We start from the raw sequence: 27,465 nt of genomic DNA on the forward strand, positions 1-27,465 counted from the left end.
AGAATGTAATCAGCACAACCTCATTGCTCACTTGCTAATTGAAGAGCTATTAGACCTTAATTAGTCACTCGGAACCACATGTATTGGGAACAGATAAATACTTGTTTCTTTTTCATTCTGTGTTAGTGGGGAAATAGGAATGTGTGCTGGTTTGTTGCAGGATGCTGTCAAGGGACATATTTGCTTTAAGAAAGGTATGTTTTACTGGTATTGGAATCATCGAACATTTCTTTTATGTAAAGTGTAATTATAATAAAACAAGACATTGATTATGTGGGGACGCCATCTTTTTGCAAGACTGCCAGGCCAAAGAACTGTCAATAAACCAGCAGGTGCAAATGTGAATTGTGCAGTCAAGGGGGAAATGAATGCTGTGGCATCTTCCCTCCTTATGTACAATGCTCTGTGTACTTTGCATTCCTCAGTCTTATTCTGCCGAACTCCTGTCACTTATTTCCCACAGTATGCAGTCATTGTAAATACTTTCCCTCCCATTATGTTTTTCCAAGTGATAATTTAAGCTGTCAGTCGAATCATATTTACACCGTGAGATTTTGTGATCCGTTGCATTTTGGTCGATTTAGCATTATTACAAGTAAGTCTGGATGCCAGTCGTTAAAGTTCCCTTCCAAAGAGTTGTTCTCCTTGGTTTGTTTGTCCCTGAACTGTTGAGACTTAAACATCTAAATGCTGGGCTTCCTCTATAGGGGAGCTCGGGTAGCTAATTTCGGTTTGGATAGTGTCAGCGCAAGAAGAATGAAGCACACGCTCTCCTGAGCCTTTGTAATTTTCTGCAGGGACCTCATATCCAGGGTGGAGTGGGTGGAAGATTTGGTGCAAGGGGTATTTTTTTTCCAATTAACTTTGTAAACTCAATAACGCGAAAGTGAAGAGTAGATCATGCACAGTCAAGCATTTTTACATTTGCCATCGTATATGAATACAGCAAGCGAAATCTTTCTGTGGTCCCATGCTGACCGCCGTTACAAGGTTTTCAGAGGGGCCTGGCAATTTATCAAGAGGCAGACAACAAATAAAAGAAGGAAAGGAAATAGGCTGTTTTTTAGAAGGGAAAAATATTGTACAATGTAGGGGTTTCTCGTGATAAATTTACTAAAATAGTTTCTCTTTGACTAATTGACACGCATAAAGTTTATCGGTGTTTAACCAAAGTAGATTAACTCTCTGGGGTTTAGGGGTAGGGAACACACTTTCACTGACTGGGGCATGGTCACACATTTCATTCAATATCATAAACTTAATTCATGGAAAATAAATATTCTTTTATATATTTGTTTTGGCATTAAAGTCATCTTAATCTTAGTGTACTTTGTAAATATGTCAGATTTATGTTAAGTTTGTAATTTGACGTCAAAGTGTAGACATTGCAAAATGTAGTTTGTAACACTTGCAGAAACATTATAAAAGTACATAGTAAGCAATGATCACCAATGTCTTGGCTACATGAAGATGACTAAATGGTGTAGTTGCAACATTCAGTTAGATAAATAAAGAAAAAGCTAATGTCACTATTTTTGGTCTCCTTCCATTGAAAATGTAGGAGCTCTTATGTGTATGCATGAGCCCCCCCACCCCATGGCACTGATGGGGATGTATCTGGATCGCATTCACTGATGCGTTGTTCATCAAATTACCATGTGAATGCAATTTGAGTACGTAGTAATGCAGCTATTTAGAATGCAAATAGTGATCTTCACGTCAGGGTGGTACTACATGCCCCCGATGTTTTACCTGCAGAGTGAGGTGACATGGTTTACTTACTTAATTTTAAAATCTTTAATACTTCTGACAATAGACATTTTGAAAAGACGACAGATTACGGATTTAGTGTTTTTTCATGTTTGTACAGTAAGATTTCAGCGAGTTATGAATTGAAATACACAAGAAAGATACGCGGCATCGCTGATCATTCCGTCGACCCCAGAGTGTTAACGTTAGCATGGGCTAATCAGTTTACGTGTGTATAGTATATGAATGTTCCTCTTAATCATTGCTGTTTGTGGCAAATGTTAGTTAACGATTCGGTGACTTGCGTGTCATTTAATTGTAAGTGCATCAGTTCTACAGGTAGCATTATAATGTTCCTTTTAATTTGTTGTCACTGTTCTTTTTAATTTCAGGTTTCTAATTAATGCGCACTGCCTAATATTTATGAATCATTATATGTCAAGATGTTTTCTGTGCTGAATTCATTCAGTTTCTTCTGGTCATTAACTTACCCTTTGTTTGTGTTTAATAGTCCCCCCCCCCTTCTGTTTCTGCCAAACCTCACTCCTCAGGCTTTTATCTCCATGCCCACATTTCACAGCCTAGTGTGTACCTGAAGAGTGTGCTATCACTCCTTCAAAAACCTGCCTGATTTATAGTCAAATCGTTATAAATGGCAGTTCTGCCATAATATTTTACTGCTTGCAAGACTATCGTACATTTTTGGTAGTTTTTCAGTACGGTCCCTTTACCTTTCTTACAATACTGGTGTTGTAGTGGTACATGTTAGATCCTATTACATGTTCATTCTGCTCCCCACAGATAAATCAAATATCATGTGACTGTTTTAATGGCCCTGTATTTCAGGAAGCTTTCATTCTTATTCTTTGAAATAAGGAAATCAAAGGTAGGCGAAATGAATGGGGTGAAAAACATCCATGTCAGGTAGATATTGAGCTCTTCTCTTATGAAGAATAATGATCAGGCTATGAAATGGCTCCAGAATGTGCAGTTTACTAGTTTGAGGGCATAACCATGGTGTCACGTAGTTGCTTGACAAGAATAATTCAGTTATAGGGTCATTCATTTACTATTATTAAATATATTTCATTTACACTTAGGACTACGATACACATTATTAATTTATTATCATTTAGCAAACATTTTTGACCAATGCAGCATAGAAATGAATGGAGGGTCCTCAGAAATGTCCCACCCACACACAGAATTGGAGAGCCTTGACAACTGTCCCACATCCAGAAATGTCCAACACGTATAAATGGATGGAAAGTCTTCACAAATGTTCCCCACACATGGAGAAATGAATTGAGAGTCCTCACAAATGTCCCACGCACAGTCAGAAATGAATGGGGAGTCCTCACAAATGTACCATGGATGAGCAGAAATGAATAGAACCTTCCAAATGTCTCATGTCCCACACACGCAGAAATATATGGAGAGTCCTTACAAATGTGCCTTACACATAAATGAATGGAGAGTCCTCAGAAATGTCACACACACAGAGAAATGAATGGAGAGTCCTCACGTCCCACATTACACACATACGCAGAAATTAATGGAGAGTCCTCATGAATCACACACATACACACAGAAAAATGAATGGAGAGTCCTGAAAGATGTCCCACCCTTATAGAAATGAATGGAGAGTCCTGAAAGCTGTCCCACACATATAGAAATGAATGGAGAGTCCTGGAAGATGTCCCACACATATAGAAATGAATGGAGAGTCCCGGAAGATGTCCCACTCTTATAGAAATGAATGGAGAGTCCTGGAAGATGTCCCACACATATATAGAAATGAATGGAGAGTCCTGAAAGATGTCCCACACATATAAAAATGAATGGAGAGTCCTGAAAGATGTCCCACCCTTATAGAAATGAATGGAGAGTCCTCAAAGATGTCCCACCCTTATAGAAATGAATGGAGAGTCCTCAAAGATGTCCCACCCTTATAGAAATGAATGGAGAGTCCTGGAAGATGTCCCACACATATAGAAATGAATGGAGAGTCCTGAAAGATGTCCCACCCTTATAGAAATGGAGAGTCCCGAAAGCTGTCCCACCCTTATAGAAATTAATGGAGAGTCCCGGAAGATGTCCCACACATATAGAAATGAATGGAGAGTCCTGAAAGATGTCCCACACATATAGAAATGAATGGAGAGTCCTGAAAGATGTCCCACACATATAGAAATGAATGGAGAGTCCTGAAAGATGTCCCACACATATAGAAATGAATGGAGAGTCCTGAAAGATGTCCCACACATATAGAAATGAATGGAGAGTCCTGAAAGATGTCCCACACATATAGAAATGAATGGAGAGTCCTGAAAGATGTCCCACACATATAGAAATGAATGGAGAGTCCTGAAAGATGTCCCACACATATAGAAATTAATTTGTCTTCCACAAACACGCATAAATTAATGCAGAGTCTTCACAAATGTCCCACACACAGTGGAATGGAGAGTCATCACGAATGTCCCACGTACAGGCAGAAATGGAGAGTCATCACGAATGTCCCACGCACAGGCAGAAATGGAGAGTCATCACGAATGTCCCACGCACAGGCAGAAATGGAGTCATCACGAATGTCCCACGCACAGGCAGAAATGCATAGAAATGGAGAGTCATCACGAATGTCCCACGCACAGGCAGAAATGGAGAGTCATCACGAATGTCCCACGCACAGGCAGAAATGCATAGAAATGGAGAGTCATCACGAATTACTCAAAAGTCTTTTCCGCACACATGCAGAAATGGAGACTCGTCACAATTGCCCCACACACACACACACACAAATGAATGGGGAGTCCTCAGGAATGGCCCAAACACACAGAAATGAATGGGGAGTCCTCAGGAATGGCCCAAACACACACAGAAATGAATGGGGAGTCCTCAGGAATGGCCCACACACACACAGAAATGAATTGGGAGTCCTCAGGAATGGCCCACACACACACAGAAACGAATTGGGAGTCCTCAGGAATGACCCACACACACACACACAAATGAATGGGGAGTCCTCAGGAATGACCCACACACAGACAGAAATGAATGGGGAGTCCTCAGGAATGGCCCACACACACACAGAAATGAATGGGGAGTCCTCAGGAATGGCCCACACACACACAGAAATGAATGGGGAGTCCTCAGGAATGGCCCACACACACACAGAAATGAATGGGGAGTCCTCAGGAATGACCCACACACACAGAAATGAATGGGGAGTCCTCAGGAATGGCCCACACACACACAGAAATGAATGGGGAGTCCTCAGGAATGGCCCACACACACACAGAAATGAATGGGGAGTCCTCAGGAATGACCCACACACAGACAGAAATGAATGGGGAGTCCTCAGGAATGGCCCACACACACACAGAAATGAATGGGGAGTCCTCAGGAATGGCCCACACACACAGAAATGAATGGGGAGTCCTCAGGAATGGCCCACACACACACAGAAATGAATGGGGAGTCCTCAGGAATGGCCCACACACACACACAGAAATGAATGGGGAGTCCTCAGGAATGGCCCACACACACACTCAAATGAATGGGGTCATTCATTGCATAGATCACATTTGGGGACCAAAATGTCCCCAAAGTGTGGTAAAACCTGAGACTCCTTTACTTTTGGGGACACTTCTTTGGGTCCCCATTTGGATAACCTCAGTTTTATAAAATGTGATATAAAAAACTGTGAATGCAATCAAAAAAGTAAAGTGCTTGTATTTTTGGTTGGTTACTTGTGGTTAAGGTTAGGGCTGGTGTCATGATTAGGATTAGGGATTTTCCCATAGAAATGAGTGGATGGTCCCCATTTAGATAGGAAACGAACTTCAGCGTGGTGGTCAGATATAATTTTGGTGACCATTTTTTCTTTCCCCTCATGGGGAAAGTCTGTAACTGAAATCAAAAAACTAAAAATTCCAAATGTCTTTTGTATTTTGTTTGGTTATTTGTGGTTAAGGTTAGGACTGGGTGGGGGTTCAGGGTGTCTTTGTTGGGATTTGTTGTGTCCCCACAAAGATATTAGTTGAGGTGTTTGTGTTTGTGCGTGTGTTCGCACACTGGCATCCTCTCCAGGCGGTTGCTCTGTGCCTTGTGCTGCTTGGAATGGGCCCCAGACCTCTCTGCCCCCATGTCCAGGATAAGCAGTTAGAAGATGGATTGATTAATAATAAATTGGTTGTGATGTTTTTGTTTTTTAATTGGCTGAAATATAATCAGTATTATCAGTTTTATAATTCTTTTATATTGTAATTTGCAGCATTATGTCATATATTGTGTAGGGCACAATAAATTTGATACAATAATATCCCCCATGTGTTGATCTCTCACTCTTTTTGCATGCTTGCATTGTTGATGAGACAGGATTGTTTGTGGCAAAAGCACAGACCATGTTCTCTCATGGTTCAGGGAAAAAATGGATAGACGTCCCCTGTGAGCTGGCAAGCAAATCGCCCTCAGGAAGCAAGAGACTGAAACATTTGAGGCCGATTGCTGAATATTCCTTATTTTTCTGAGGGAGTGAAAAAGGCAGAAAGAGCATAGCAAGTGTTATCTATTTCTTTAGTTTTTGACAGTGGAATTAGATCTGTGAGTAGCCCTTTCAGGATTACTTGACCTGCATTGCAGTAATTCATGTTGGTAGGCAGGCCTCCCAAGTAAGTCTTTGCCTAGGATCTCTGAAATGGTAGAGCCGTCCCTGTCAGAAGGGTCAAAGCTGTCTGTCATCTCTCATGTAAAGTAGTTATTCAGTATCTGAGGTTATCAAAGAAGAAAATCCATCAAGTAATTATGCAGTTACGTTTGAAATGTGATAGAAATCTAATCCATTGTTGGCATAATACCATGTTATCTAGCTGTTCAAGTGAGTATAGTGTATAGGAACTTCATACCAGCCTAAATTTTTGTTAGAAAAGGATATGAGGTAATGGTAGTAAAAAAAATAAGGAATTGTTTAAAAAGGGAAACTGACTATGACTGTGGTATATTCTAGTTTCCCAATGGCTGTTTACCTGGTGGCATACTGGCAGGCTTTCTCCTGTGTCCTGAGCCATGTGATGATGAAGAAAAAAACAATTCATAGGTTTCAAGTATCATAAACTTACGAAGAAAAAAAAAGAAACGATAGCTATTACGGCGAAAAAAAAATGTGGAAGCCTTTTATATAAACTGGGTGCCTGGAAAGGATGGAGATGCATATGTCACAATTTAATCATGCAGACAAAGTCAATGTCAAACAGAGGAAAGCCAAGCTGTCCCCGCCCCCCTCAACATTGCCCCGCCCCCCGGTTCTGTCCCCGCCCCCTCTGTTCTGTCCCCGCCCCCTCTCTACATTGCCCCGCCCCCTCTGTTCTGTCCCCGCCCTCCTGCATGGCACAGCTGCCCTTTCACTGTGATCGCTAACTCACAGAGTAAACTTAATTACTCTGGCAGCGTCACCAGCAGGAGGGGATCTGCCAGCCTGTTTGTCTTTTATATCCTCATTTTATTTTGTGCAAATATACAGAGGGAGGTTGATGATTGAGAAGGCTGGAAATTTTAGGCAAGTATCTAAACAACGTAGTTCATAACATCTGATATTAAGCATGGTGTTGAAATGCTTGTATTCCCAAATTCTCTGTCCTCCTGGAAGCACTGGGTACATTTCTAGTTTGCACTTTGTGAGTTTGGTAACTTTGTTTATTGTTTATAATTAATATTATATTATATTATATAATTATAATTACTTTTTCCAAAAGAACTACCAGTAGATTAAAATCTTCTTGCATCACAATAAATGATATTGTATTCTTTTGCACTAGGAGAATAATTCTACTTTGCATTATATATATATATATATATATATATATATATATATATATATATATATATATATATATATATATATATATTTTAATCACAGATATCTCCTATACAACAGAGATTATATATATTATGGAATGTGCCTAGATGTAACCTTTCAGGTGCAGAATGTATAAAAAAAGGGAAAACACTCTTTATAATACAAATGTGTCACTCCTTTCATGTTCAGCTGTGCTCCTGGCCAAGTGGAGTGTGCTTGTGTCCTAACCCTACCTCTCTGCTTTGATTTCAGGTGTACATATATCATAGTCACAAAATATTTTGATTGGTCAGCTATTTATCTCCAGCCAGAAATTCTGTAGTTTTCACTGTCTTTCAGTTTGAAAGATGATGTCACTTCTCTCAGAAATATGAGGTGAACGTTCGATGGTTTATCCAGGAAGATTAGAATCAGCGAGGGGTCTAGAAGGCCATGGCCTTTTCGGAACAGTGCAGACTCTAAGCGGTGTTCTTCCTGCAAGCGATGCCCAGTGAGGGATCTTCATTTTCTCTCTCGCCTCCTATTGACTTAGACAATTCTTTCCCTTCTGTCATTTGCTTTTGTTTGTACGATTGTCCTCTAAATCTTGAAGGTGGATTATCAAAGGTGGCCATCTTACCATCAGACAGCATACAAGCACAGGTCTAAATTCTCCCACATTGCCAAATATGGTGGAGACTATCGACAGCTGGTTCCCCAAGCTAAAGACTGTCAGTGTCTGCTGTTGGTCACTGTGAAGCGCTGAATGTTTGTTTGAGCATGAGAGATAAGCAAGATATGCTTGTGCTGTCTACATGCAAAAATAGGAAATTAATCCATTTCTCTAAGGCTCTCTGTAGCTCAGTGTGTGAATTTTGAAACGTGAAACATGGACGGATGAATATGATTTATGAAGAGGGAAGAAGGAAGAGATTAAGAATTAATTTAAGTGAAGGCTGTGTGTTACTATGCTGCAGCTTGGCTGCCCTGCATATTCCATTGTACTCCGTCTTATTGAATCTTGAGGCTTTAAATTAGCAGGTAGCGACACTGGTGGTTTCTGGTTTAGTTTTCCTGTCAGCACATTAAGCAACTGTTTCTTTAATAGGATTTCTACGTAACTCAAGCATTTCTCAAGCAAAGCTAACGCACATAAGTAAGTTTGATTACTGTGAAAGCTGCAACATTGTAAATGTCTGTGAAGCCACATCGTCTGGTGCTGCCTTTCAGTTTGGTGGCTCAGAGCATTGCAATGTAATCCCTGGTGTTAATTATGGTAAGATTACATGGTTAACTTAATTTTAAAAAGCATTAGACTAGAGTCTTGCACATAGTCCAATACAAATGCAGAATCCATTTGGCCATTTTAGATGTCAGTGGTCTTATAAAACTAGCATGATGGACATTAATAAAATTGCTTTTGTTGATATTGACTTGGTCAGATAAGTAGGAAAAAGACCAAAATTCTTCATTAAACACAGAGAAAGTTGTAAACTCAATTACATCTCTCATTGATTTTTTTTCTTTATTGTTTGCTGGTCAAATCAGCCTGCAGGCTGCCTGGAGTTTGTGCTTCGCTGTCAATTCATGTGGTAAATTCTACTTTGCTCTTGATAAACAGGTACTGTGCAGCGTGTGAAATACCAAGTAATGTAACACTCAACTTCGAAGAAAAGTATTTATCAAATTACAGACATCCCAATTCCCAAGAACCTTTTTAAGAACTTTAAGCGACGGAGTTATAGAATTATTGTTGTGTTTGCTACCAAATCAAACACTTTTTAATGCAATCCTGCGGCAGATCGCAGGGGTGCCCAGTATCATAGTGGTATTATATATTTTGTGGTCAATTAAGATACCAATAGCAGACCGTTCTGTATTGCAGTTGGTGTTTTCCTGGCTGCCTCATACTGGGACAACCCCCCCTGTACTACCCCTGGCTAGTCCTGTCCCCTTCTGACCTCAAGATCAGTAAATCATGCTCCAGTTATTTTGTGGAACTTCAGTCTGCTCGTATAAACCTGATGATCTGTAAGCAGCATTGGCAGAAAGCAAAGAGCCAGCACACACACAGGCAATAAACAGGAAAGAGCATTAATAATTTGTGGATAATAAAGATTGTGTTTTATTCTGCACAAAGAACAGATTTTTCAGGTTATCACTGCAAGGTTGGACTAACCAGCCTCGCCACCCTTTTCTGTTATTCATGATCAAAGACAGCAGCAGCGGTTGTATGAGCCACAGCTACTGTTTCTAACATGAAACAGACTCTGAAGCAGTTTTTTTCCCCCATTTGTTTTTCCGTTTTTCTCCATCTAGTGCAGCATGTCCTGCATCCTTTGAAGTGACATTTAAATTTTACCCAATGATGCATTCCAGGTAATTGTAAGTATAGGTACCTTAGTAAGGTAATTTCACAACAGTGTAGAAGTTAGCAAGCTACTTTCTCCCTAGCAATGCAGCCCAGTTCATTATTAGTGAAATGTAGATACTGGACAGTTACTGTACGGTCCAGGTGTTGATGGCCCCATTTACCCTTGACTGCACGCTTGTGTGTGTGTGTGTGTACAGTGTGTGTACTGTGTGTGTGTGTGGTTCAGCTGATACTGTCCAGTCTGGGCTTATGTGTCTAAGTGGAAGTTGCTAGGTTTGTTTGAACTTGATTTATTACATTTATTCCTGACGGGACTAGTAATTAATATTGTCCGGCATTTGTAGCTCAGTCATTTGTCTTTTCACACTTTTGCAAACATTAGTTCACCTGCCCTAGATGGTGAATGCAGCACTATATAATTATGAGGTGCTTTTCACTGTCCCTCTGATTATCTTTTGGGGAAATCTGGTTGCTATAGTAATAATTATTGAGGCAGAATAGGTTTAGCTTTCTTTCACTGCTTATATTAAAATATTGATTAACTAACAAACATCATGGAATGGAATTCAGAGTGATTTTAATGTTTAATAAAATAGTTTCAATGAATTGTCCCTGTTGGCTGATGTACTAAATCTACAAAATTTTGAAACATACACACAAACATTATCTGTGTGTGTGTGTATATATATATATGTGTGTGTGTGTGTGTGTGTGTGTGTGTGTGTGTGTGTGTGTGTGTGTGTGTGTGCCAAATTCAGACGTATTACTCCGTCTCTTTGATGTTCGAAGGCATACCTGAGGAACTTTTCTAACTACAGCTGAATTTGTGGAGGTCTATTTGGGGCAGTTACTCGTGGATTAAAACATTGGGGTTCATATTTGAGATGCATAAAGGGATTACTGGTGCACTTCTTTTTAATTGCCTTTTTGAACTGGATTTGTTGATGCCTCTCTGGATAGCAAGCATACGAAGCTGGTGGTTAATTTGTGTCGTTTTCCCCTGGCACAGCATCCACCGCCTTCAGTGAAGTCTAACATTAAGCCTAATTGCAGTGAGACTATGCAGTGCTCCAGGAATAAAATTAGCTTTTGGCATAGCCAAAAATTGCGGTTGTGCCTATTTATTAATTTACTTGATGATTTGATGAATTCAGCTATGGCTAAGATGAGCTGTTGCAGATTGATTGCACATGTTTACCTTTGATCATGAAGTAGGAGCTCTGTTTAATACACTTTATTTACAGAATTCACATCTATTGTAGCACATTATTATAGCATGGTGGTTTGATTTGGGCCTTTTTCACACATGCAATATTCCCTTTCTTGTTTCCAATCAATGGTTTAGAATTTCAAGGCATTCTGGCCAAGATATAAAATAACAGAATAGAATATTATGGCTTATTTGAAGGAGACCATTGCTTCCCTACAGCTCCATTGATAATTTCGAGGGCTAAAGCCAGCATAAGTCTTTTGTGGCAGAACTTCCACCCAGTCATTTGTTTCCTCCCCCCCCTGCGGGGCACCACACCTGCTGGAGCCAGCAGGCAGAAACTGTGAAATTAGCCCCGTGGAAGACCAGCCCCCGCTGTGACCGGACTGCCCCCCATCCCTGTATGTCTGATTTTTATTCGTGGCAGGGTCCATTCATACTCCGGCAAAGAAGAAAAAGTGAAGTATTTGCTCTGCATTTTTCCAGCTGTCCCCCTGTGTATTCCCATACTCCCATACTCCCATACTCTTATTGCGCACTTGATATGCACTCAGGACCTTTCTTTCTGTTCATATTTTTATTACTAAGCTCATCATATGGAAAATTAGCTGAACAAATTGTAATGGCCACCGGTTGTTTTCACTGACAAATGAACAGTTTGTAATAAGGAATATGTCTCAACTTTTATTGAATTGTGGCTGTTTACCGTTTTTTTTTTCCCGTTTTACTCGTTTTCTCTGGAACTATTGATTAATTGACATCATTAACATGATTTTGTCCACATGCAGACAAATCTCAAATGCCTCTTTGAATTTCTTAATGAATAAATTCACTTTTTTCATTTTACAAAATACTGTAGGATGAGGTAGATAATTAGGAATACTGGATGGCAATCTGCAATAACCTTAAAAACACACTGTTATCATAAAGACCCCTTATAAATTATTCAGCAAAACAGCTTATTTTTATTGTATTCATATTCTTTTAATAACTGAACTGTTTTTTGTACCAGAGTGAAATTGAACTAGATTCTTTATTCACAATGTAATTACTATATGTGTGTTTGCACTTTTGAAGTAAACAATGCAGAATTTATAGGCAAATTCTATATAGAGGGTACTACTAGCAAATGAATAAATAAAATGAAAGGCTAATGGCTATATAATACTGACCTTCACTGCCCATGTAGTTCAGTCTTCAGGTCCTTGACAGATATACTATGACACTGATTGAGAAATGACAGCCCAGAAGGAAGACTGTGTGCTAAACACAGCAATGACCCTTATTACACCTTTAGAGGTGTATCTCTAGTGGAATTTATGCGGTTTTCAGAGAAGGACCCTGTCCACAGAAGATGAAGGTTGCTTAAGAGTTAAGAGGCTAACCATGCATTCATTCATGCATATATTGTGTATTCTGTTTGCCCTGTTCTTATTGCTCATTTTGTAATGTCATAACTATTTTTACTTGTAGTATTTTTATATCGTGTGAACTGTATAGAGCTGTTGTGTTCCTCAGATGGCAATGTTATGTGTGATTCTACGCTTGTCTCATTTATTTTAATTAGTTATTGTAAGAATACACATGCTTCCTACAGAGCTCCTAAGGGGACATGGGAAGAGAAAAAAAATGTGTCCTTTTACGAGATCTCGCAGTACTTTTGCGTTATTTCACAAAACTTGCAGAACAGGTGTTGCTGGCTATTGTTAAGACATATTACAGCTGGTAAACAGAATATAAAGCTAACTTTACTGTTAGTGTTGGAGTTCACCTTGAACCCACTTTCGGGAATTGGCTACCACTCTGGTATTCTTGCTTGAAGATGTAGCTTAATTTGGAATATGCATATCAATACTAAATATTGAATCTTTCGACCTGAATCATTTCTTTCAGTAAAATGAAGCAACACCCCTTGGTTTTCCAGATTTCTTTCAGGCAAATTTCAGTGTTTAACTGTTGCACTTAACGTTCAGTAGCTGTCTTGCTTACAGTCACAGACACAGTACAATTTTTAATAAATGTGTATAAAATTATAATCAAAGTTAAATGGCATGCACTGTCCCCTTCAGTCTGATTAAAGCACACATCGCATGTCTGTGCAGTTTAGTTTTATACTTTGGTAAATAAATATACCCTTTGTACTTTGAGATGCAGTTATCAATAGTAATGCAAAAATATTGTGAAATAACGCAAAAGTATTGCGAGATCTCGCAAAATGACCCCTTAATTTTTTCTCCTCCCATTAACTTTCTTTCTCATCCCATGTCCCCTGTAGGGGCTCCATAGTTTCCAGCCCTACGACTTACAGGTGCATATTTAGGAGAAGTGGACTGAGCAGAATTTAAAGATGTTTAGAAATTTTAAGACTGTTTTGGACTTTTGTCTAAAAGCATAGTGATATGGATTGACCACTTCTAATCTTAGAGGGATAGTCATTCCCCATACTTAGATTCTCTCCAGAAAATAAACAAGATCAAATAAGGAATTAAATTTGTTTTGATGAATTGAAGCTGTTTACTAGGATAGTTCTGTCTCCGTTAGATCCATGAAGTAGCTAGCTGTAATTTGATATGGCATATGCAATTTTATTTATAGAAGAGAAGACCCAGTAAGAAAGGTTTAATAGCTTTTTGAGTGGGTTGATCTTTTTAAATATTCAACTTCAATGAAATATAGAACATGACTCTAGGCTGTTTTGAATTTAAAAGTATGCTTCACAAAAGCAGATATGTATATTGAGCTGTTGAAATCTGTTTCTATGTTTCAGGCAAACTTGTGAATAATGGTAGCACTCATCAGACCTGAAGGCATAGAAGAGAGGAAGAAATAATTTAACATTTGGGAGAAATTTTTTGATGTAAAAATTTAAATTTTACTTAATATTAAATGATGTTAGTAATGTGTTTCTTAGACCTCAGGTTTTGTTAGGGTTATTCAGGAGAGTACAGTTCTTACTTCAGAATACTGCGGGAACCTGCAGGAAGGTCTATGGGGTATAATGCATGAAGTATTCCTGATAGAAGGTGTTATTGTGTCTGCCGTTTCTCATCTATTTCATTTGTTCAGTAATTGAAATGATATCATGCTAGCAAGGTGGTGACCAGTCATCATCTGAAGAGCTCATGAGGCATTTTAGGAGCCCTAAAGCGCTGGCAGATAACTTCGTAACCCAAACCAGTAAAAAATCAATAAAACACCCTTCTCAGCTCGTTATTGTGGCTGGGTTTTGATGAATTGATACTATGATCTGCATGTCTGTTACAGCTCCTTTGGATGTTGTACTTATTTTTGCATTTCTCTCCACCATTACCTTTCCCTGTACCTTAGGTATGGATTTTTCTAAGGCAGCGATGTCAAACTCCAGTCCCGAGCCCTGTGTAGCTTAGTTCTTACCCTGTTCCCCCACTAATGACTCAAGAACCGTGTAGTAATTGGCAGAAAGAGTTGTCAGGTGTGTTAACTGAGGAGAAACCCAAAAATTGTACCTGTTTGAAAGCCCTGTTCTAAGGTGTCAGTTATGTTCTGTTATTTGTGATACTGGATCATTACTTTCGGCTTTGTTGTAGTAAGTGCGAGACGTGCAAATTAAGCGATCAGAACAGAGCAGACATGCTCACTCAGTTACACAGCATGTAAATGTGATTAGTATAAAGTAAGAGGGATCATATGTGACTTAGTGTTCATCACCAAATGGCCAGGGTGAGGATCATCAGTGAAACATGTTTGATTAAAAAGCAACTGCTGAGTCCCTCCAGCTGATGTTCTATGGCATCACTTTGCCCTTCCTTCTCGAGGAACATTGCAGGCAACCCGCAGTTTCTGTGTGGTGTGGGTGGTAGAAATGCCAGTCAAGTGTGATTATTACATTCTTGTAGCTATATGAAATTGATTAATTGCAAGTTTTTTTTCTGGGCAATTTGGGTGAAGTTTCTATTAAAAACCATGTTTACCTCTGTGGTTAGCTAGCAGATTATTTTCCCGCCCAGGGTTTAGGCAAAACATTAAATTATATTATTTTTGTAATTAAATTTTGAAGTTCCCTTATCTTGGTGTCTTGTAAACTGTGGCTATAATACACTGTAAGCTCTGGGTTGTCACAACTGTCTTTCACCAGTTATTGTCTAATCTTAAATACACTGTTTTACTGGAATATTACAAGCTTTCTGTTTGGCAGCTGTGGATTTTCCATTTTTCTCCACACTTCTGTTTGTAGCACTTGTTGTGGTTGACTACATGGATTTTCTCTGGTAAAAAGAAAATTGGGTGGTCTTTTTCAAAATTATTGTTTAGTTGTACACAAATGTTAGATTGAGTTGGTTTTGCCAGTTCTTCAGGTAGGCTGTTGTATCCTCCTTCTAGAAAGCCTATCTCCTTGTATGTAACTGAATTTAAAAGCTGCAATATTGCCTTCCATGTGGATAATCACATGCCTACATACATATAAAGAATAAAAGCAAAATTGTCATATATATGCGCATATATACACATCATATACAGTCATGCATTAAGGTCAATAAAGCTTTGAAGAACCACAGGTGGCTATTAAAAAAAGGAATGTGTTTCTGATCAGTACTTAGAGGATTTTTGAGGACCTAGAACAATTTATAAAGAGTTTAAATGCTAATTTGTTTTCTATGATTACAGCGTGTTTCTGGGGGTCCCCTTTGCTGTAGGGGAGGCAGTTATTAAACACATTTGTTTCCACGTATTAGCATTTCACTGTTATCAACATGCACTGAGTTTAACCTTCATCCCAACCTCCAGTCTACACAAATGTGTGTTTGTTTGCATGATTAACATTTCCGGATGACCAGTCAAGACTACAAAAAGTGTGCTGCTTGCTAGTCTAATATAAAAGCCTCACACAGAATTAAACAATTAGTTGGAAGTTTACAGAGTGTTATATTTCAGTGGACAATGTATCTAGTTGTAGATTGCCAACTCGGTATGTTGTCATCAATCATTGTATTTGAAATGTTATTGCATTATCAGTATTATTACATTGAGAATGGAATAATTATTATATTATTGGCAGTTAACGGTAGTTATTACATTACTGACTGATACCCAGTTTTCCTTATAATGGGTTGTAAGGGTCTTTTTTACTTTAGTTGTCAGTAATCTGTAAGAGTTCCGATTTCTTGGTAAATGGATTTGTACAATCACTTTCCCATTTTAGGTGTTTCTGCCGCTTTTTTAAGCTGAACGCTAATACTGCCACTCAGTCTTTTTGCCACTCAGCGGGCGTGAATGCAGTGACTCTGCCCACTGTGATGTCACATGCATACCCTTTACAGACACATTTCCAGCTTAATGATATGGTTACGTTACAAATCAGTTAGCTGTGTTAGTATAAGTAATTTAAGCTAAATCCATAGGCAAGTAAGTTATTTGTCAGGTGTTAGTGATTGCATGTTACTGTGGTGAAGTGTCCATCAATTGAACATAAGGCAAGTGACAAGTATATTTTATTAATGTTGGAAAAAGTGTATAACTGCAGTTTATATAAAGATTGCAAAAGTCAAACGCATATGAGGACAGAAAATAAAAGATTGTACTCATATGGGTGTTTTTTACTGTTCATGTTAATGTTAATTATGGATACTTACAAAAGAATATATGTGTATAGCCAGATTACTTCAGCAGATAAGAGAGAGAAAAGTAAGTGGATGGGAAAATCCAGAGCTAATGAGCGTAGCCATGGGGATTTTGGCAAGGGGCATCAAACGTGACAAACAAGACAGGCATGTGGACAACAAGCGGCTCCCCAACCAGGAAAAACACGTTAATGAGACTGGTGTGACCCATGCAGGAGTTCCAACGAAAACAAACTCAAATGAAATTCTGGCACAAATAAGCAATTAGGCCCCTGTGTAACTGATTTTGATACATCTGTAATCGTCTCGATAACATTTGCATTTAGTTCCCAAACTGATTTTTTTTTGTGTGCTATTATGCGTTTTTAATAATAATGAAAAATGTTTTCTTTATTCAGTGGTAATGTTTTGTTCTGTGGTAAGGTTATCATACACATTTAGCTACTCAAAAATGGGGTAGATCTTTTCTGACATCCCATCCCATTTTGCAAGTCTCCTGATGATTATTTTAGGAGATTTGCAGAGATCACCAAGTGACTGTAAAATACACATTCATCATGGGCAGCCTGTGGTCAAGAAATGACACCACAGTAAATACTTTCCTCCATTACCTTTTAATGCTCAAGCTGTTTTTGGTGTGGATTTTCAGTACGGCCATAAACCACACTGTCATGAATGAGTGCCCCAGCTCCAAAGTCATTACTGAAGGTATGATAGAACATCTTTTACAGAATAACTGAGAACTTTAAATGTCATGTCAGGTTTGTGGAAGCCATTTTTCCAGTCCACTCAAGGTCACATGAATATGGATTGATTTTTTTTTTCCTTTATAAAGCTTAATACCTGCTAAGGGATTGTAATTTATAATGCACGTTGGTTTGGCAGTATCGGGATAGAGGCAGTAGTCTAGCCAGACACAATTCAGAAAAGTCAATCAGCCAGATCCTGTTCATCATGGGCCTCCTGCCCCAGCCGGCTGCTGACAATAAGTCAAGATCGCTGACGCTTATTAGCAAACCCACTGAAGATAGATCAGCAAGGATGTAAAATGAGCCTAGTGTGAGTGTTTAATAAGAGCTCTAATTTTGCAGCTTTTACATCTGGGAGAGAGTGCTAATAGTGCATGCCTAGCACGCTACTTTGTCTCAGCAAAGGAGTATGCGATGCAAATTAGTTAAACAAACAAGCAATACCTGTGTCTGCTGCATTTACTCTCCCGATCAGTTTACTTGTGGCCAAACTTAACTGTCTGAATTCTGGATCAAGGTATGCTTCTCTAGATTGTTTTATTCTATCCTTTGTTAGCCATTTGCTGCTCTACCAGCTGACATCTCCTTGCTTCATCTGCCTACTTTTCCTGTCTCCTACAGACACTTGTTTACTTAATGGCTCCCCCACTTTACATGGCCCACTTTCAAAGCTGCTCAGTTTTATATTTAGCTTTGTGAGATCTCCTGTCTCATTTCTCTATATTTCCTCCTCTTTCTCTCTCCCCATCTGCAGAAAACATGAAAGCACCTTTGCAAAGGTCACGGTCTCGGCAGAATATCAATTTCAACTCGACAAGAGCACCCATCGGCAAGGAGCTTAATTACGAGCCTGAGCCTCATTCATCTGCCGCCCAGAGTAAAGTGCCTGTGAGACAGGGGGCCGTCGGTGGAGCCAGCTGGGAAAAAGAGAGGGTACCGGAGGCACAGTCCATAGCCTGCTCTCCCAGCGTGGAGAGTGACGTTGAGGCCCTCCTGGCCCGATTGAGGGCTCTGTAGTACAGCACAGTCAGGGGAACAGGGCTCTTTGTACTCCCTTTGTTTTCCTAATCAAACACAGGTTACCAACCTTTCCTGGTAAGTCACCAGAATCCTTTAACTCACAGTAAAAATGTGGGCTGTGGCTATTTCTCTAAATAGGGCAGTAATGTCCACAAGTGTAGTGATTTAACCTTCCTTCAGGATTGACATTGGTTAAAACGAAAGCACTTTGTAATGTTTGAATGCTGTCCTGCATTTGAAATGACTAATTTTCTAATTAGTGTTGCTAGTGTTATACTGGCAGACTGAATTATTGCTTTATCTTACGACAATCCCACAGGATATTCAGAGATTAGTCATTGTTAAAAATTTGCTTTTAAGGCATTGCAAGCACATTTTGTTCTTTTAAAAATGTCTAATAAATTATATGAAATTACTGGGTTTCTGAAACTAGTTATTGTTGTCAAAATGTTAGTCACTCTAAAATTACTGCCACAAATTTAAATCAGCCCTGCAGTAATTCCCAAAAACTGCAAAATGGACATTTGTCTACATTTAAAATATTATAGGCAATGTTCCATTACATTTATATAACCAATGCTTTTAACCAAAGCAACATGCATTTGACAAAGCAAGCCTACAGACTCCTGGGGCAGCTGGGCTTAAGGGTCCCACAGTGACATCACTCTGCCAAGCATAGGATCTGAACTGGCGTTCTAATAGTAATGTGCATAGGGTCCTAACCCACAGATCGTATACTGCCTTGCGATGAGCTTTTTTTTAATGAATATGCACTTTTCGTATTTGTATTTATCCGGATAGGTTCGATACACTCCAATGTGTGCCGACTATATAAAATTTAATCTGCGAAGATACCCTGTAATGTCGCACGCATCTTAGTCTTCAAATCATTATATATTGCACAACTTTTTCTTCTTACGTTTATTGTACATGATATAGCAATTCTAGCCATTCCAGCACAGACTCGTGGTACTGATTCTATATTACACAATCATGTGCCATAAAGAAAATGCATGCTTTTATTAAAGTGCAATTTTATGTAGCCTTGTAGTATAAACATACTCTTCCTATGCTGCTTTTCTGTAAATTCATCGTGTAATATATCATTTTAATTCAGGTACCGTTTACCACCAATGAGTCTTTTTAAAGCGACATAATGCCTGTCAGTAAAATGTATTAAAATAGCATTTTAAATATTACATAAAGGTACATTTTTGAAAGTTCTGGCTTCTTGCACAGGTGATTTCAAAATCTGTTTTTCTCATCTTAATTTGACTGAATATGTTATTTCCTACAACAATCTCAGGCAGAAATAACATTTTGAATCACCGGTATTTTTAGCAATTGTATATCAGAATCACGTCTAATCTGTTACTATCAAAGACATAATTTGCAAAACTTGATAGCATATTTAGATGTTCGTTTGCTTTTCTGTCATGTTTAATCAGTTTATTGCTAAAGTGAAAGACCACTTCTACTCGTTTATCCAATAAAAATGATTGAAAAAAGTTCTGTATGGTGTGTTGTGTGTATATGTGTGTGTTGTTTATTTATCTAAAAGAGAAAATCATGTGGAAGAGCTGTCAACTCCATGACCCAGATTTGATAATGAAAAGTCTTGCCAACAGTTAAGCTTTACTATAATCATAAACAATAATCATTTGATGCCACTTTTATTAACTTAAGCAAATCCTCACTCAAGGTGGTGAAGCATTTGTAGGATCACAAGCATTTAACATTTTTGCAAAGGCGCTGAAAAATTTGTACGATGATTGCAGCTCCTGCAGTTTACGAACCTGCACCATCTCAAGTATAATTGCTAGGTAGTTGGAGGGCTTGTTAAATGTCAAAAATAAAGATTAGATTATTAATGGATTACGCAACAAACACTTTACAAGCTTTACTTCATTTGTTGCCTTACTTTAATACATGAGCTGCTCGCTCTCACTGTGCAGCTCATCAGCTGAGAATCTCGGCACAGTGGGTGAAGTTCTGGCCTGATGTGTGAGGCTGTATATGCACTATACACATCCTCATATGCTCACATCGCTTCAGAATCTATGGGGAACCATCTTAAAAAAAACTTGATTGTCTTACCAATACAATATCAGGAGAAGAGGTGGTACTATGAAACTGAAATACCTGATTTGAGGTCACAATGATTTATTGTGGCCAATGTAGCATCAATTCGTCTTGGGAATGACAGATACAAGTCCTGCACTGTGGCCAAAGGGATTTTGAGAGTCATTGCAGAACAGTAGCCAGGTCAGTACATGATGCTGGTGGAGGAAAATGTTTCCTGACTCGCTCCTCCAAAACACCCCAAAGTGACTCAATAATATCCAGATCTGCTGACTGTGCAGGCCATGGGAGATGTTCAGCTTCACTTTCATGTTCATCAAGCCACTCTGTCTCCAGTCTTGCTGTGTGTATTGGTGCATTATTCTGATACATGATGCCACCTTCAGAGTACAATGTTTGAACCAGTGGGTGAACATGGTCCTCTAGAATGGTTGGTAGTCCTTGGCAGTGCCAATCTAGAACAAGTGGGTCTATGGAATGCTAGGGGCTTCTCCACACTGTATCTATCTGAAATGCAGGAAAGACAGTGATGGGGGCCTTTTCAGTGAGCAATACATGCGTGACATTGTCCACAGCCAAAGACATGCACTACTGGCACCATTCAGACCGACGTTTGGCACTGGCACCAGTGACCAAAGGTTTGCCTATAGCAGCCCGACCATATTGACCGTGTGAAGCTTCCAACAAGCAGTTTCAGTGGAAACGGGAGAGTTGAGCTGCACATTTCATTCTGCAGTGAGTTGGGCAGCTGTATGTTTTTTGGATACAATCCGGGTCAGTGCCTGCACATCCCCTTCAGACAGCTTCCTCTTGTGGCCACAGTCACTCCTGCTGGATGTGGTCCGTCCTTGATGGCGGTATGCCGACATTACCATGGATACCGCGGCTCTCGATGTACCACACAGACTCGCTGTCCTGGTCACAGATGTGCCAGCGAGACGCGTATCAACAGTTTGCCCTCTTTTCAACACTGATGTGTCTCCCATTATGTTGTTCGTATTGCAATATTTTATGTTCAGCTGTGCTTTTGCTCTGCTAATTTAACCTTCACACTCTGCTCTTACAGATGGAATGTGTAAGCAGTGAAGATTGGTCACCAGACCGCGCATATATAGGTGTGAAACCTCAAACACTATTTTAGGCAGTGTTTCACTTTCGTTGTCCAGCCCCTGTATATGCATTCTTCCAGGTGTGAAACCCGAACAAATATATCTGCCAGATTCAACAAAATAACTGGTTTGCACAGAACAGTTTAATAAAAATAAAGGGGGACACACAAATGTTTTAAATGTTAGCCATCCGTCCTCTTCAGGATGCCAATCCTTCAAGTTCCAAAGAAAAATTATACTAATAATAAACTCGCATAAGTAAATAAAAAGTGTTTGATGAATGAACATAATTTTCCTGCTATTAAGCTGCTAACTAGCTTCTTCATGCCATTAGATTTAATTTAGCACGCAATTACTATTTCTGTTATGCTACGTAGATCCTACACTGCTCAAAAAATTAAAGGAACACTTTTAATCAGGGTATAGTCAATTAAGCCTGGGATATTGATCTGGTCAGATAAGTAGCACAGGTGGATGTTAATCAGTCTCAGCTGTTTTGGTGTTAATGAAATTAAGAACTGGTGCACTAGAGGGACAACAATGAGACGACCCCCAAAACAGGAGTGATTTAACAGGCGGAGGCTACGGTCAGTGTCACTACTGGTAGCATGAGGCGATACCTGGACCCTACAGAGGTTGCACAGGTAGTCCAACTCCTCCAGGATGGTGCATCAATACGTGCCATTGCCAGAAGGTTTGCTGTGTCTCCCAGCACAGTCTCAAGGGCATGCAGGAGATTCCAGGACACAGACAGTTACTCAAGGAGAGCTGAACAGGGCCGTAGAAGGTCATTAATCCATCAGCCGGACCAGTATCTGCTCCTTTGTGCAAGGAGGAACAGGATGAACACTGCTGGAGCCCTACAAACTGACCTCCAGCAGGCCACTGGTGCCAGTGTCTCTGACCATACAATCAGAGACAGACTTCATGAGGATGGCCTGAGGGTCCGACGTCCTCTAATGAGCCCTGCGCTCACTGCCCAGCATCATGGAGCTCGATTGGCATTTGCCATAGAATACCAGAATTTGCAGGTCTGCTACTGGCACCCTGTGCTTTTCACAGATGAGAGCAGGTTCACCCTGAGCACATGTGACAGACGTGAAATGGTCTGGAGAAGCCATGGAGAATGTTATGCTGCCTGTAACACTGTTCAGCATGACCGGTTTGGTGGTGGGTCAGTGATGGTCTGGGGAGGCATATCCATGGAGGGATGCACAGACCTCTACAGGCTAGACAATGGCACCTTGACTGCCATTAGGTATTGCGATAAAAGCCTTTTACCCATTGTCAGACCATATGCTGGAACAATGTTGGATCCTGGGGTTCTCCTGGTGTGCGACAATGCCCGGCCTTATGTGGCGGGGATATGCTTGCAGTTCCTGGAGTATGAAGGAATTGATACCATTGACAGGCCCCCACGCTCACCCGACCTAAATCTCATAGAAAACCTCTGGGACATTATGTTTCGGTCCATCTGACACTGCCAGGTAGCACCTCAGACTGTCCAGGAGCTCAGTGATGCCCAGTTCCTGAACTGGGAGGATCCATCATCACATTAGAAACATGCCCCAGCATTGTCAGGCATGCATACAAGCATGTGGGGGCCATACAAACTACTGAGTACCGTTTTGAGTTACTGCAGTGAAATTTCAGCAAAATGGACCAGCCTGCTGCGTCATTTTTTCACTTTGACTTTCGGGGTGTATTTAAATTCAGCCTCTGTAGGTTGATCATTTTCATTTCCATCAAACGTGGCACCCTTTCCTTCCTAAGACAGATTAAATGTCCAGTCCATATCAGTATAGCTGTCCAGCATGATTTTTTTCCCCCATTGAGATCTGATGTGTTTTCAAAGTGTTCCTTTAATTTTTTTGAGCAATGTACTTATGTAGGTATATTGGCATTTTTAGAAACAGAGGACTGAAGCGGATGATCTCGAATGCATTTTCATAGATCCATCTGCTTACTATTTCTAATGTTGAGTAACAAATGAGTCTGGTAGAATAACAATTTGTTAAATACTGAAAGAAGTGCTTCTGTGCAAAATGTACATCAGTGGAATTCTTCTTTTGGGCACCAAGTGTTTTCACAGTTTGGGAGTTTTAAAACTTGTTCTTCATAGTTATTTGTTTACTATAAGTAATAATGATAAAGAACAAATTAGCTAGAGGACCTTGCATGTATCAGTTTCTGCTCAAACTGCTGTAATTACTAAATCATTGCTGTTTATTTGATGTTTTTAGATTTTTGTTGAAGTTTAATAAGCTGAGTAGGACTGTAGTTTATTTCAGTGATTTTAGAAAAAAAAAAGCATATGTATAATTTATTGACTACTAATTGGGCTAATTACACATTACAGGCCAAAAAAATAGCTCACTTTGGACAGATCTTGAGGTTTCGCAGAGGCTGTTTCTGTTTTCCCTTCTTCATTTCACATTTTACCCATAGCAACCAATTTGGCTCAAACTGAATCAGCCTATTTAATAAACAAATAAATAATACAATTCACAACATCAACATCCACTCAGGGACATTAGTGAAGAATCCTGTCTTGTTTCCACTGACTTCATCTTTGCTGACAGGCTTTTCTTCGGCACTGCACTTTAAATCCTTTTGGCATTATGCGCTGACAGAGAAACACACACACAAATGAGTTCCAGGCTCTCCTTCCTTAAACGCGGCAAAGAAAAATTGGCCTGCTTGTCATAGGCTGTCATGGGAGAACAAAATGCTTGTGTGGCCAGGGAGATTCGTAGAAAAGTGGCAAACTTCCTCTGACCTTTGCTACGTTGACAAAGCCTGGCTGGATCAGGTGGAACTCATGTAATACTGAAATCAAATCCACAGACGACTCTTGAAACTATACATGTCTATGTCATTTTAACTTAATTTGTGCAGCCGGCCAAGGAGAGAGAAGGTGGTGTTCCCCACTGAAGCCGAACAGCAGATTGTTCTGGGCTTCGTGCTGCAGACTCACAGGGGTGTCCTTCTGCTTTGTGTCACGGTATGTTCACATCTGTAAGACAAGTAGAGGGCCCTCTGTTTGTATAAAAAATGAAAGACCTGTTTTTTTTTTTATTTTATAGTGAAGAGAATACAGCACTTGGTCTGCAGTGTCAAAAGTCAATTGAACATTCTTATCACAGAAGAAAGTTTATTCAGCTTTTGTTGTGTATAGATACCCTTTTAATGGACACCTTGGCAAAGTGGGCAGTGGTGGCTTGATGGTTCGGGAAGCGCACTTGTAATCGAAAGATTGCAGGTTTGAATCCCCGACCAGCAAAGCACTACTGAGGTACCCTGAGCAAGGTGCCGCCCCCAAGCACTGCTCCCCGGGCGCTGAATTAGCTGCCCCCCTGCTATGTCATGATGTCATATATGGGTTAAATGCAGAAGACACATTTCGTTGTTGTGCAGTGGTGTGTAAGAGTCATGCCACCAAGGGCACTGAGTTACACACTTGGCTTTGCTTTATCTCCTTAAGAGGCTGCATTTATCTGTTATGCCCCTGGACCTGAATTTGCCAGACAGACGGTGCAAAGACAACAGAAACATGAATGCCCCCCCCCATTTACGTCATACATGGTTAGTGCTTCTTTTGCTTTCCCATATGAGGCATCTCAGTGTAAAAGCACCTGCTGGTCTAGATAAACACTCTGCATCCAGTGCTTAGCATAGTTCTTTTTTTTATCCCATTGTCATTTAAAATGTTTCATGAAAACCTATTTCTCTTGCAATTGTTTGTTGTTTTCATAATAAAGATACAGTCAGCATATTGTGCAGCAGATTGCGATCTGTGCAGTTTTGATTGATCACTCTTTTTAAAATTCTCTGTATTGAAAAATGATTCTGTAAGGCATTTCAGCTTTTTTTAAAAAAATGGGATTTATTTCTCCGTTATATTTTTTTTTTCATTAGCTCGCCAGATTATCTTCCTGACATTAAAATAAAGATTAATTTATTTAACAATGATTTTAAACTAAACCATTTATGTAGAGTAAAGCTTCACTCTACATAATATGCAGTTTGCTTGCTTTCTGCATGGATAAAATGACAACCACTTCAGACTTTTAAAATCAGACCATTATCAGCCTTGTGTCTTGTTGCTCTTCACCTTTAACATTTCTACATTCTTCCTTCTTTTTCATATAAGAGATCCCCGCCCGCCCACCCGCCATCCCTTTGTTCGTTAGCTGTATTGAATGATTCCAGTATCTATCAACAAAGAATCCTTCAGCTCTGCCCAAACTCGTGGCCCAACGTGTATTAAATATGGTGTTGGGCGTTTGACTGTCTCATGCAGTGAGGAACAGCCAATCCCTGCCACTGTCTTTGTAGGGAGTAGCTCCACCGGAACGGACAAATGCTAACTGACAGGAATAAGCACAGACAGCCTGTGACATTAGACGTTAATCATATTATATGGGGAACCTGCAGAAAAGGCACTGCTGAGTCTGCTTGGTGAGTCGACTGTTTCCAGCTCAGTTATCCAGAATGTTGTATTATTATTACTAATGGTAATTGTTATACTACTGCTAACAATAATATTTTGCTCTGAAGAACACAAGTCAAATGTTTCCTGTAAGAACCCTTTATCCTTCCATGTTTATGGAAAGATCTAAGGGGATTGCAAATGTCCTAAGCTGTCGGTAATTACACAAAAATCAGGAGTAATGATTGAAATGTCCATTCTGTGACAAACTGCGAGTTCTACTGGAATAAAACAATAACCATGAACTAAATAAAAATGGATGTTTCATGGATGCAGTGTGAACTTAGACACTGTAGCCTCACTGTAGTCTCACTGCAGCTGGAAGGTTCATAGAGATGATGATGGCTTTTGCATCCATTTCAGCAGAAACCTCAGTGAAAGCCTTGCCGCTTGGGTTTAGCCAGTCTGGGAAGTGAAGAAAGGGGTTATCAGAGTATTTGGCTGAGGTAAATCATCTTTGCTTAACCCCCCACCCCCCCCAGCAGAGGACCTCCTCCTTCATATTGCCTTTGGTTATTATCCATGCCATTGGATATAACACCAATTTATAAATTTGACTGTTCTTTCAAATAAGCCTAAACAGATTCAGCTCAGCTAACCTCTCTTCATAAGACATTCCTCTAAGACCAGGAATCATTCTCGTAGCCCTACGTTGCACCCTTTCCAAGGCAGCAATGTCCTTCTTGAGGTATGGTGACCAATAAATAAATAGCTGAGAGAAGCCTCATCTCAGTTCAAAAAGAAAGGTTAAAAATACAAGGAGCAGGAAAACTCCTGACAGCCATCGATAGCCTGTGTGACATAAGCAACGGGGCGGCGGCCTCACCGGCGGCAGCCAATCAGAGCTTTGCGGGGTAACAGCAGATGAGAGGATCTGTTTCAAACACCAGTTTTTCGTGGCCGTTAGAACAAGCACTCCAGGAAACAAAAGAGATGTTTGCTCAAATGGACCCTGTCGCAAGGTCACGGCCTGCGTTAGTGCCGTTTAGTTAACGTGCACGTGAAGTCCTCTCTGTGTGCTCTTCTGCTAAAACAGCCATTTCATATATCCCTGGTCTTCAAACAGTGTCCTTATGTTTGCGTGCCATATTAAGGCCTATTTAATGTAATCTGTGAAATACCAAGTCTGGCCACATGCCATTACCTGCAATTTAAATTTAGATTATGTGTTAATACTTTGACATTATTATGGGTAAATTTGTTGGATTTAATTAAACAGGAGCACGGTGATATTGCTTAAACATAAA

The 27,465-nt window shown here is 39.8% G+C and overlaps 1 protein-coding gene across 3 annotated transcripts in view; it reads left to right on the forward strand.

The window, feature by feature from the left end:
- Positions 1-18,950, forward strand: part of LOC125709581 (protein diaphanous homolog 3-like) — a 185,063-nt gene extending 166,113 nt beyond the window's left edge. For all 3 annotated transcript variants that reach the window (XM_048978175.1, XM_048978177.1, XM_048978176.1), the window contains one exon: positions 18,270-18,950. In XM_048978175.1, the coding sequence (XP_048834132.1) occupies positions 18,270-18,532 (263 nt within the window). In that variant the 3' untranslated portion in view covers positions 18,533-18,950. The remainder of the gene's footprint in view (positions 1-18,269) is intronic.
- Positions 18,951-27,465: the final 8,515 nt, after the last annotated feature.

This window comes from Brienomyrus brachyistius, chromosome 16 (assembly GCF_023856365.1).
Source record: "Brienomyrus brachyistius isolate T26 chromosome 16, BBRACH_0.4, whole genome shotgun sequence".
NCBI classification, from domain to species: Eukaryota; Metazoa; Chordata; class Actinopteri; order Osteoglossiformes; family Mormyridae; genus Brienomyrus; species Brienomyrus brachyistius.